At 40.4% G+C, this 12,729-nt stretch overlaps 1 protein-coding gene across 2 annotated transcripts in view; it reads right to left on the bottom strand.

The window, feature by feature from the left end:
* Positions 1-12,729, bottom strand: part of CFAP299 (cilia and flagella associated protein 299) — a 443,463-nt gene that overhangs the window by 243,071 nt on the left and 187,663 nt on the right. For both annotated transcript variants that reach the window (XM_050945232.1, XM_050945233.1), the window contains exon 3: positions 10,604-10,694. In XM_050945232.1, the coding sequence (XP_050801189.1) occupies positions 10,604-10,694 (91 nt within the window). The remainder of the gene's footprint in view (positions 1-10,603; positions 10,695-12,729) is intronic.

Genomic DNA, 12,729 nt, shown 5'->3' with positions numbered 1-12,729 from the left:
AGACAATTTTGACATATTATCCCGGATGGAATAATCACTTCTGGCCAAGAGAGCCTCTTTGATCATGATCTTGAACCATAATCCAGATGTTCTCTTGGCTGCAGAGAAGCTGGTGTTTCCCATAAGACCCTTGTAGGCTCTGAGATGGCTTCATTAATAGGTAAATCCACTCTACTAGGCTCTGGTCTCTGCAAGATTTCTGCTAATTCTCCTGTACAATTTGTATACCAAGAGAGCGAGCCAGTATGCCAAGAGAGCTAGCCAATTGTATGTCTTATAATCATCCTGGACAGGTAACGATGCCTCTAACACTATCACTCATCACTCATCTGTCATGTCAACACTAACACTCATCTAGTGAGGAGGATGACTTATTCAGGAAAGGCTTAACAGGAACATCCTGAACTGAAAGATGCTGTCAGGCTGAGCCAGCCGGGCCAGGTTCCAGCTGAGAGGACTCAGAAACCTCAGAAGCTTCAGCTGAGATTAGTAGTGGGACCAGCATTCAAAATCAGACATTGCCTCTGAAGTGACCTAGATAAACAAAAAAATAGAGATAAATGAGAGGTGGGAGGCATACCCCATGGATTCCAGTGGAGCCAGTGATAAGGCAAAAGGACCCCAATTAAAAAAAAGTGTCCCATGGCTCCCTGTCTCAGGACTGATTTCCATGAGAGTGTCAGTGCTGAGCTCTCAATCTTCCACAGGCAGGTGGAGAAAAGTGGGGCCCTCTGTGATAAGATTGGGCTACATCTGATTCCACCTCTCACTCTGAAGAACTGGAATATTCAGACAACCATAGTGGTGCGGTATCATGCAGCACAGGTGCCTGGGATCTATGAACAGATGTGTTAGGTACTGGGCAGAGCATCCATAGCTTACCCCAAGAAGGTACCAGATAGCTAGGCTATGATTGCTCACCATCAGTAGTGAGGTCTGCAGCACGGAAGCCGAGAGGAATACCCTCACTGATGCAAATGGTACCAGAGTTTGTGAAGTAGTCAGCACCGATAATTCTATGTTCTGAACAACTGGAGACCCCGGTATTGAGAGGCAAAGCAAGGCTCCAGCTGCTGCCTATTCCTCCGGCATTGTTGGTATTGAGAGTCCCATATGTTCAGAGGTCTGCTGCATAGACAAATAGAAAGTGCAGTCAACTGAGTCAGTCTCAACAGCACCAGAGTCTGTTCCAGAGTCAATGACTATCTGATGGGTCAAGGAAGCATGCAGTACCAGTGAGTGCTTGTGCCCTACCTCCAGTATCTGCATTCCTGCTTGAGGATCTTGCCAGAGACCTCAATCTTCTAGAAGGAGAAAACCTTCTAGTTTTAGAGACGTGCGTCATTTGACTTCTTCAGCCTTGTGTATGGTACCAGGGAAGAGGAATGGCCCTTCCCTTCTGAAAATCTCCTACTGGGAAAAATGGCAATGTGCAGAGGAGTGCTCCTAGACAGCGTGGAGCACCTCAGAGTACATACAGAGCAGCGCAGTTCTGAGGAACGAGTTAAGGCAGCTTCTGTTAGAATCAATAGAATAGAATAAAGGAGTACCACTGACTATAAACAACTATTACAAGTTTTAATAAAGAAAAAGATTGTACAGACAACACTGACATTCCAAGAACTGACCATGGGTGGTGAGATGGAGCAGAGGGAGCGCCAAGGCAGCTCCACCCCTTTATTCCATCGTCTAGCAGCATAAGTGCATGGAGGGCGTATGCGCAGCCCCGACAGATGCAGCTATGGGAGAAACATCTCTGACTTGAGTGTACGGTGCGTGCACACACACCTGAGGTAGAATGGACACGTGCAATCACTTGAAGAATAGAAAGTTTTACCTGTTATAATGTACCATGAAATGGAATTTGATGTATATTTTATATTTCAAGCACAGAAGTGACTTGTTTGAAATTAAGTTATGATTACTTGCATGACTCATACAATTTCCATAGGGATTTATTAATTGGACAAACGTGGGTTCAATTAAAAGGGAAATAAACATTTGCACAATACCCTCTTTTTCTTGAGAAGGGAGCACTTTATAGATGTTGGAAAATAGTAAAGGGGGAAAAGATCATGTCAGCACAATATTGTTGGTCATATACAACGCAATCTTATGTTTCATAGAGTTTTCAACACAGGAAATGGGTATATTAGAAACTGCCTGATTCATAGGTTTTTCTGAGTCAGCTACAGTGGTTTCTTTGAATGGCTCTGAAGGAACAAGCTGTAACCAGTGCTTTTATACCAGCTTCAATAATACACATTTCAAAGCCAAAACAGCCCAGTCGTGTAACTGTTTACACAGTCAACATTCAGTGGGAAAATTAGCATCAACAAGTTCTACTCTACCAAGCCTGAATCACATCTGATATCTTAATTACAGTTCTGAGTATTGTGAGGACAGAAAGGACAGATTTTATTTTTGATTTTCTAATCAGTAAAACTGGGGGAATCTGTAGCTTACTACTATTTTCATGAAAACTGAAAAGACTCCATCTACCCACTCAGAACATCAAAGTTTACTGATGTTCAGATTGGTTGGCCTAAAGCCCGCAAGGTCACCTATTATAGTAGGAATTTGTTCAAATACAACTATATTCCATTACTACGTCTATCCAGGTACTTATCTAGCCAGGTGCCTCCTCACTGTAATATCAGTGAAAAAGAAGATAAGATAAGTCAATTTAAACAATATCCCAAGATATGTACAGTAATTATGGGGCTCACTTTGACACACAAAAATAGGTCTGTGGGTATTACACAATTTTTATAGGCTTTCTAATATAACAGATGACGTGTGTTTTGAACAGTTTATCACCTTGACTCAACAAAAAATATGTTATGCATACTAGCATGTGGGTGAGGTCTAGGTGCAGAAAATATACAGCTCTGTGAAGAAATGAAGAACTTTCTGCCTTCAGAATGAGTTTGAGCATATAACTGAATGCTGGAATTTAAGTGAATTCTTATTCATGAAAGTAAGAGACACTTCAGCTGCACATTCAAAACAGGGATGAATTGTCACCTAGCGCCCACTCCATCATTCTTTGAATCCACTTTCTACTGACCACTTCTTACTTTTCCGGATCTCATTTTTGAATAGGGTTGGTAATTGAGGGAATGTGTACAACACCTTTGTCAATGACCACCTCATTTTTATAAACAACATTCTCATAGATCAATTTGATGTACAGATAACCTGTGTAAGCTAAAATTCATAGGGAGAAAGATACAGTTTGAGATTAACCTATTATAGTGCAGAGAGTTTTGGAAGTCACAGTCCAGGGCTGTTGTGGCAGCAAACACATTTTCTTTCCCACTACCACTGAAAGAGCTTGTTTAATCTCCACTTGCTCCCCTCAGAAAAAGAAATGGATCCTTTACTTTATGAAGCATTTTTTTGTTATTCTTTGCACATTTGATAACTCAGGGATGAAGTTTGCCACTGCAGTAGGGTAGGTCCACAACTGGGGCAGAATAATGCAACATCTTCTCCAGATGGGTTTGGGCAGATATAGTTCTGGAAATAGCAGGGAAGCTTCAGTCAAGAAAATGCAAGTTAGAGCCTTCCCCTACAAGGATTACCTAGATCAAGAATGAAGCGCTGGGTTCACTATTGCCTAAGTTTGACAATACCTCTCCACAATAATACAGAGAGCTGTGGAAGTCTGGGCCATGCTCTAGACCATGACAACCTCAATTATAGCCCTTTTCTAATCTTATTCTTGTGGGGAAAGTACTGAGGCTACCATGACAGGACAGCTCTGATATGGAGATTATCAGGACAAATCTGATATTGTTCAGAGCCTTCACATTTCCTTGGCTCCTTTCAGTTTGATGTTTGGTTCAGGAATGGTACAACACATGGATTAATCTCTGTAAAATGGAAGGTTTCAGGCAAGAATAAAACAGCAGGAATCAGTAGGAATTTTCAGCAGTAGGAAAGGGTTGATAGCATTAATCAAAGCAAAAGAAACCGTAACTAAAAGATTCCGAAAGCTAGTGTTCACTTAGCACCTAGCTATGGGATCCTCCCTTCCCACAGGCATTTTTCCACTTTTGCTTTCCACCAGCCCTTCTCAAAGCCCTGCCACCGAGGAAGTGACAGTAAAGCTAGAATTAACCTTTGTATACTGAGGGGCAGGTAAATGAGCGGGGCAGGTAAATGAGCCTGCACTGTATCACAGTTTCTTTGGTAGGGAATCTACTTCTAGCAATGTAGAATGGTTACATGGCCATGCTGATATATTTAAGTATGCCACAACACTTTAACACCACTGACCATCACTTGCAGACCCTAGATAGAATGGGAGGTATTAGTCTTGCGTAGTTCTGCTCTCTTCTGCCTGCTTGGTTGCAAAGGGTGGTTTGGGGCAATTTCTCACTGGCTCAGAGAGATATGAAAGTTTCCACTTCGTCACCTCCTGGTCAAAATGCATGAGCCACTAAGGACTTGTGTGAAGTGACCTGGGCTTCGTGACACCCAGTTGTGTGTTTCATTATCATTGGAGCCAGGTCATGCAGTGACTGCGCTCCCCTCATGCTTAGCTGGAGCTGTAGTAATTCCCATGGCCTGGACAGCCCCTTCATGAGGAAAAGAAGTGGACCTTAGACATATAGCATATGCTGAGAAGATGAGGCAGGGAACTCATTTATGTAAGTTTTCATCCACTGAGCAGTTCCAGAAATCCTGGCATGTAACTGACATTTGGGAGAAGTTTTAGCCTTGCAAAATAGGCAGCCATTTCTCTGGATACGTTGGTGTGCTCAGCAGCCAGCTTACTTGGCCATACAGACCCAGTATCACCCAAAAGACCATGTATAATTTCAGCTGTATAGAGCCCTATTAATAATACTGGTGGAATGTGTAAGATCAATAGTTACATAGCTTCATAATGAAATTCTTGAGGGCTAATCAAGTATTTGATAGAAAAAATGATAATATCTTCTGTGTACATTTATGACCACAGCCAACAAGTTTACGTTCTATACCAACATTTCTGAACAAAAGTGTATTAGGAAAACATTATGGATCTGACTTAAACCAACAAAATCCAGGTGATACAGGCTGAAACAGCATATTTAATTTACTTTGTTATATGTAGTTATACACTGGATAGCTTGAATAGTATTCACAGTTCCAGAAACTCTCAATATATAACCAGAGGCCATTTTAGGGGTCCACAAATCATATCATTGCAGGGAGTATCTGAAACTGAGACCAGATGTCTCCATTTTGGTGGGACACTTTTTTAGGGGCTGGATCACATTCTAGCTAACATATTTAAGCCTATCATCTCATTATCCAGAGCAGTAATACCAGGGGAGTGCTTAAGGCCTATCTCATATTGCTGTGATGCTCCTGCTCTTCTCTCCATCCCATTGCTCTGTGTGTAGTGTATATGGCAAACTGTCTACAGAGCAGATGAGCAGAGAATGAAACCAAGTCAGCACAGAGGAGGTAGGATGGGCCCTACAATACTGGAAAGAACCTTTAGTGTTGTTATTACAAGGAGTGGGCAAACCCAGGGCTTGAAACAGCTACTTAAAATTTAAGGCTACTCACCAGGCCAAAATACACCAGTTCCCTGAACTACTTCTCCTCCTGACTAGTCTCCTGATGGTTGAGTTCCACCTTCTGCTTTGGCCAGGAGACCCCAGTCTCCCTCTGGCTCTTGAATTAATGCTATGCTCCACCCTACACTAAATCAATCAATACTCTCCCTCCCAATGAACAAATACCAGGAACCCTCTCACATCAAACCACTTGATACTGTTGCCCCCTACACAGACTACAAAGAGTCCTCTGCTGTAGCAGGAGCCCTTTTGCTACTCCCTTTGCTTTCAGAAGTCTGGCTAGGATAGTAAGGGGATAAGGTTTCTCTCCTCCTAGACTAGTCTGAGGATCAGTCGTGGTGGATCTCATGCCTCCCACCTTAACAGAGGACTCTTGTATTGGGGAGAGGGAGCCTCCCCACTATGACCAGCCACCCAAGCAGAGAGCACTGTCCAGGGAGAAGGCTCCTGCTACCCCCAGCAGAAGATTATGTGGGAGGGAAGCACGCAATCTTTCCACCCCCACATTGATAAAATCCTCTGCTTGGCTAAGGCAACTGGGATACCCACAGTAACCACTGTTCCAAGGGATGGGAGTGGCAGCTTCTCACATCAATGGTCAGCACTTCCCTCATCAGCTGTCTCATATGCAGCAATTTCCAGATCCCATCTTTTTCCTAACACAAGCAGCCATCCTTCACACCTATCCACAGTTAACAGTGTTGGAGGTTATGGCTATGTTTTCACTGCAAAAAAAAAAGGGAAGGGGGTGTATATGGTACAACCCTATAACTCCCACTTGGGGTTCACTACAATGAGCCACCTCACGGTAAAACTAGAGATAGGTGTTTCTAGTTAGCTAACTCAGTGTAAACACACCCATATTTTGCAGTGAAGACTTGGCTTTAGGAAGAAGCAGTAAATCACTCACATTTGGGTCATGTCTGGAAGGTTTCTTCACAATCATAATTGCTCAAATTTGTTTTCTTTAGATGAAAGTTTAGATTCCATGGAAGGCGATGGCATGTTCCCAGGAAAGCTTCCTACTCACTCTGGGGAAGTGGACTTTCCAAACTCTCGGCAAACTGGTTTGGATCAAACATAAGGCAAGTTCAACTTTTGATCCCATCTCAGAATGAACTAAAGAAAACCTTTCTGCAGGTTTGGAAACATTTGGGTAATGTTTTGCAGCTCAAAGAAGAATTGTGCACCCCTGCACTAATTGTTTTAACAGAAACATAAGGCCAGATACTTCTGCCAGCGAAAACTGGCATTGCGTTGTAGACATCAGTGCAACCGGACTTCCATGGAGCTATGCCCATTCACCCATAGTAATGGCAAATAGTAATTGGCAGACTGGTTCAAATCATTTCTTTATTAAGTGAAACAGCCAATACCAAAAACTTCAGAGAAAGACACACAGAAAAATCTCAATAATTTATCGAATCAATTATTCAGCGCCATACACATGGGAAAATTCTTCTCTGATCATCCTCACATGAATCAGCTTACACACATAAGATTCAACACTATTAGCAAGTCTAACTACAATGTTATATTCAGTCAGGAATTTATTCAGTCCTTTTCAAACCCAGTTATAGTTTACGTCTATACCCTCCTGTGGTAATTAATTCTCAAGAGCTGTCTGTATTTATTTCCAGCTTTAAATTTACTAGGCCTGTCATTAATTTTATCTAGTGACCCTCTTCCTTGTATTATAGGTTAGATTTTGAACAAAGACTTTCACATGAGCTTGCAAAACTCCTGCTTTATTACTGTTTTTATAAAAAGAAGATTCCAAGATGGGCACTTATCCTGTAACTTCTGAAGCACATTTTTAAGGTAGCTGTTTCTCCCAGTGGACAAAAAGATACAGAGGCCACTGGTCTGCTGGATGATCTCAGGCAAGTCATGCCACTCTGTACCTCAGTTTCCCCATCTGTAAAATGGGGATGATGATATTGACCTCCTTTGTAAAGAACTTTGATGAAAAGAGCACTACAGATGAAAAGAGGTAGGAAATATTATTAACTACTGAATTCCTTTTACAATATTCAATGCCTCAAATAAATCTCTCAATTCTTCTCTTTTTCACACTAAATCATCCTATTTTTTCCAATCTTTCATCATATGTAAATTGAGCCACACAGCTAACCATTTTTGTTGCCTTTTTCTGGACCTTTTCTGCTAGGAAATCCTTAAATACCACAAGAAACACTTTTCCCATGGTACTTCTCAATCAGTTGAAACCACAAGGTGTTTGAAGCCTCAGGAGAAAGCTTGCTCACATAGGTTTTAGAGCCACATTTTCAGCAACATTTCCTCTGCAAATTCTAGTGGCTAATTAGCTAGCCATAAAAAAGCAGATATGGATCCCAGAAATGCACAGGAGAAAAAAAATAGATACACTTTTACTTTAGTTATGAGAGATGGAGGGGAAAAAAGAAAATACTGTATATATTTACCGTTTGTCTGATCAGCTTCAAAAGCAACCAGAGTCAGGAAGAAGATCAAAATCACTGCAACCCCTCTCATAAAGCCAGTGCTATTTTTGCAGTATTATTTTAACACAAGGAGAGGGTATCTAGTGACACTGTGAGCACAGAATCAATTAACTCTCAATGTCCCACATAGGAGGGATGAAAAAGCATATGAAGCAGCAAAACCAGTGTTGTCTTTATTGTCTCATCAGTCCAGTTGTGCCACAAATAGTTAAGTGATGTGAACTCATTACAAGCAGATATTACTCTCCTATATAACAAAGCTAGCAAACATGAATCAAGCCAGGTACGAAGGATCTTCTTCTCCTCAACTATATTCATATAGAATAGTACTACAGGAGCACTGCCAGCTTTTTTGGCACCCTAGGTGGCGGAAGGTCCCACCTCCAAAATGGCGCCCCCTACAGAGGCGGTGGAAGGTCCCGCCCCTGAAATACCGCCAACGACCGGGGTGGCCTAACATCCGGCCGCCGCCCCCCAAATGTTAGTGACCTAGGCGACCGCCTAGGTCACCTAATGGGTTGCGCCGGCCCTGAGTATGTATCAGTATTCTGGTCTAACAGATATTGCTACATGGTGACTATTGATAACTCATTACTTTGCAGTACTAACTCTGAAAATAGGCCTATACAAATTGTGAGAAAAACTGATAGTGTGACAAATCCAGCCCTGCTGTTACTCAGTTTGGTCCAATTTGCTGTAGCACAATGGGTCCCAAACTTTATCTGTTTACACACCGTCTTCTTAAAAAATTGTTGTGAGGTAAACACTCATGTACCATAGTCTGAGGATCCTTGCTTTGGTGAAAATCGCCAACGGCCTGTAAACTACACTAAGACCCAAAAGGTTTAGAGAATCTAGACAAGTTTCCAAATTTGGGGGATGGGGGAGGGAAGGGTTGTCTCTCCTGTTACCAAAACTTTGTCAATTCCTACTTACCTCTCTGCTGAACAATATTTTATTAGCGCCAGCATAACTACATATTGCATTTGTTTGCTTTTTTATAGATAAGGCTAGAGAGAGTAGAGGAAAAGAAAAAGAGGAGATTAAAGGAAATATATAGGCATCTTCTCTAACTTTTGTTTTCTCATTGACAAAGGGAAAGAGATGGGAATGAGGGCCAGCAAAAAATATACGGTTAGAATAGAATTTAGAGACAGAAAAGTCCTATTCAATTTTCCAATCTGTCATCTGACATTACAGGATTGTTCCCCTGACAATATTCCAGAGTGCTCTATCTCATCTAGGATTCCACCAGTTCCCACAGTCTAACTAAATTACGGTTAGAAAATCTTTTGTGATATCTAGCATAAATTTCCCTTGCTCAGTTTCGTTCCATTATTTCTCATCATTCCTCCCAGAAACATTCTAATCAAGTCTTACATGCCTCTTTAGCTCAACCATTAATCTCAGATGTGTAATTTTATGAAGAGTTTCTGGAAAATCAAAATATATTATCATTTCCCTGATCTGCAAAGGCAATCGAATTGTCGAAGAATTCCAATGGGTAAGTTAAGCATGACCTAAGTTAAGCCCCAGTTCTGCAAACTTGTGCATTTTACATGAGTCAATGAGACTATTTATTTATTTTGATTTAAAAATATAAAAAGATGCCTATCCAAGGCTCTAGGCATCTTAACATCATTAATAATACAATAAAATCACAGCAGTATTAGAGAAATAATTTCACGGGAACTCAGCCAGGCAGCCACCTACAAAAACTCCTTTCTGCTTCTCCAGTGTTATGGGAAGCATACCCTCGGCCTTTTCCAAAATTCCTATCAAACAGATGTCTTTTGCAGCACGCCTGGAAGGTCACCAAATTCAATTTTTCTGGACCAAATTGGGAGTCATATTCCAGAGTCCTGGAGCCTCTACAGAAAATGCCCTGCCAGTCACCTTCTCTCTTTTATGAGCGAGACCTGGTTTGGGCACTTCATTGGACTACAGCTATGGCAGTACGGCCCGGGTTGAGAGGCAATCCTTCAGGGAATGCTGGTCCCACGTCATATAAGGCTTTATAGGTCAAAACCAATACTAAATTCTCTTGGAGGCCAATGGGCAGTAGATTCCACAACACAGAGCGTTGCCTTGCTCAATAAGGGACCCACAGCATTCACGTGTGTGTAATGTTATATGCGTGCTTAAGTAGCCACAAGATTGGTGACTAAATCCTTAACAGGTATCCAAAATCAAAATGTATTTCTCTAGGTGTTCTCCTATTACATCCCTTTGTATGTTTTCCAGGATTTGCTCCACCAATACCGTTAAATGTACCTGTCTGTAGATTCCTGGTTTGTCTTTTCATGCATTTTGTCAAAAATAGGCCTATAGTATCATTTGTCACTTTCCAGTCCTCAGGGAACCTCTCCCAAACAGACAGAACTTTTAAACTGTATTACTCGATGAAAATAATAGGTTTGCTATAAATTACACTAATAGATGTTTTCATGAAAAATGCAATATGTGCTACAAGGTAAAGATGGTAGCTTTAGATATAACTTTTCAAATTATTTATTATTATAGGATCTCAAATGTACTCACAGCCATTTTCCCACTGCGGTTGGCTTCCTCCCTTTCTGCCAATGCCTTCAGAAAATTATCCTTCAGCTCTTTTCCTGCACTAGATAATGTTCTAGAAAAAAAAAGAATGTGTATTAATTATTATTATTACAGTAATAATCAGTGGTCAGAACCCCATTCTGCTTGGTGCTGTCCAGATATAGATTAAAGTAGCAGTCCTGTTGTATTAATATTTATGGAATAAATGGGCCCAGAGAGTCAAAGCTGTTTATACAACCCTGTCATTTTATAACACTAAACTGTCAAACAGGGTTCAGGTTTTTTAATACAGAGACCACAGCCTGCTTAGTCCCATGGCAAAAACACCATTAAAATATTTTAAAACTTTTCTTAATGGTACAGAAAAGAAGGGAAAACAGTTAAAGGATCCAAAACATAAAGTGTTAAGTAAGGCTTTCATTTTAACAATATCCCTTATTCCCTTTTGTTTTAGCTGCAGGGAGTTTTTATATGGAAAAAGACAACAGATAGTGCCCTAAAGAGCTTAATTTTTTTGATTAAACCATTCTAAGCACCTTACATTCCTTATGCTATAATTGTACATGTCATACCAATTTAAAAAATAATAATTCATTAGCCAAGATATGCTGTGCAGAAAACCTTGATTTATGATACTTTCATTTGTGTGATTCCTAGTACATCAGGATTAATGAAAACAAATATGTTACACCTAGGCAAGGTGTGGCTAATGCCATACTTACATAAGCATATCAACTTTTGTTAGCCTGTAGATGTAAATTTAAACATGGGCTACTCTACGCTTGACCTTTCAGTCAGCAACCTATCACACAGAGTACTAATCTGGTGCTCACTGAAGTCACTGGAAGGGCATTGGATTAGGATTATAGGGCACAGAAACATGTTCTTTTATAAAGTGAAGGGAAGAACATCATTAGCACATTTTATTCAGGTTCTTAATACTTCTGCTGGTTTTTCTACTTCTCTACTATCAGGAGCAGAAGCACCTGGACATATGAACTTAGTTGACCATAATCATGCATTGTGCCCATTCTGAATCTTCAAATGCTAACAGGAACAATGTTTCTTTTTGCTCCATAAAAAAATGAAACAAATGGTGCAGAAATGTTACTAAATCCTAAAAATTACTTATTGCCTTTTGAGTCTTGAAGAGGTACCCCAGAAATTAGACAATAATTAGGAACGAAAGCCTGACACCAGATAAATAGAAACCCACACTGAACCTTTGAAAAAACCTTCAACAAACAATTGCTGTTTTTAAACAAATTATACAAATTTTATGGGTCTGATCCAAAACCCCATGAAATCAATGGGATTTCTTCCATTGACTTACATTTGCTTTGGATGAGGCCTTACAGGAGAGAAGAACGTGTCTGAATCGTAACAGACTCTTAGGTTCGTGCTCCCACACCCAACTGATGTAAGAACTAAAGAGATTTGTTCTGCTTTTCAACATTAAAACTGTGGTTGCTTATTGGAGTCTTCTCCGATAGGCTGCCAAAGGTCAAACAGTGCCCCCTAGTTCAGTATAAGTCTGTAAACAAGACAATATTATAACTTTCTCCCACTGAAAATATTATCAATATGAATGTTTTAATAAAAGCAACTATATCTCTCAGTCTCATCTATGTAGTGTACCATGTCAGGAAGGACCTCTTGTGTCAACTGCCTATTCCACAATGTTTCAAATAGAACAGTGTAATGAAGGAAAAATAAATGGGGCATCAAAACATCCTTGTCCTGTCTAGTTATTATTTCTAGCTACCCGGACACTTCCATATAATCCATGAGCAAAGTAAAGTTATCAACAGTAGATCAACATTTTAGATTTCAAATCATTTGAACCACTTTTCCAACAATTAAACCTTCAGAGTTTTTTATAATTATTTCTAAGTATGATACTATCTCTACAGCAGAACATACTAGCATATAGCAAGCCGTATCTATGTCTTAAATCAAATAGCAGGAAAACAGGTAGATTAAAAGGACAAATTATCATGATCCCTCTATACCTAACTCATGGAACATTTAAAAAAGTAGGAGGCAGAATACCAAGGTGCCTCCAAAATGCACACATCCCCACTATCTTCCCACCATTATGAACATAA

Source organism: Gopherus flavomarginatus, chromosome 3 (assembly GCF_025201925.1).
Source record: "Gopherus flavomarginatus isolate rGopFla2 chromosome 3, rGopFla2.mat.asm, whole genome shotgun sequence".
Classification (NCBI taxonomy): Eukaryota; Metazoa; Chordata; order Testudines; family Testudinidae; genus Gopherus; species Gopherus flavomarginatus.
Note: the sequence above shows the minus strand (reverse complement) of the source record. Positions and strands in the feature narration are given on the sequence as shown.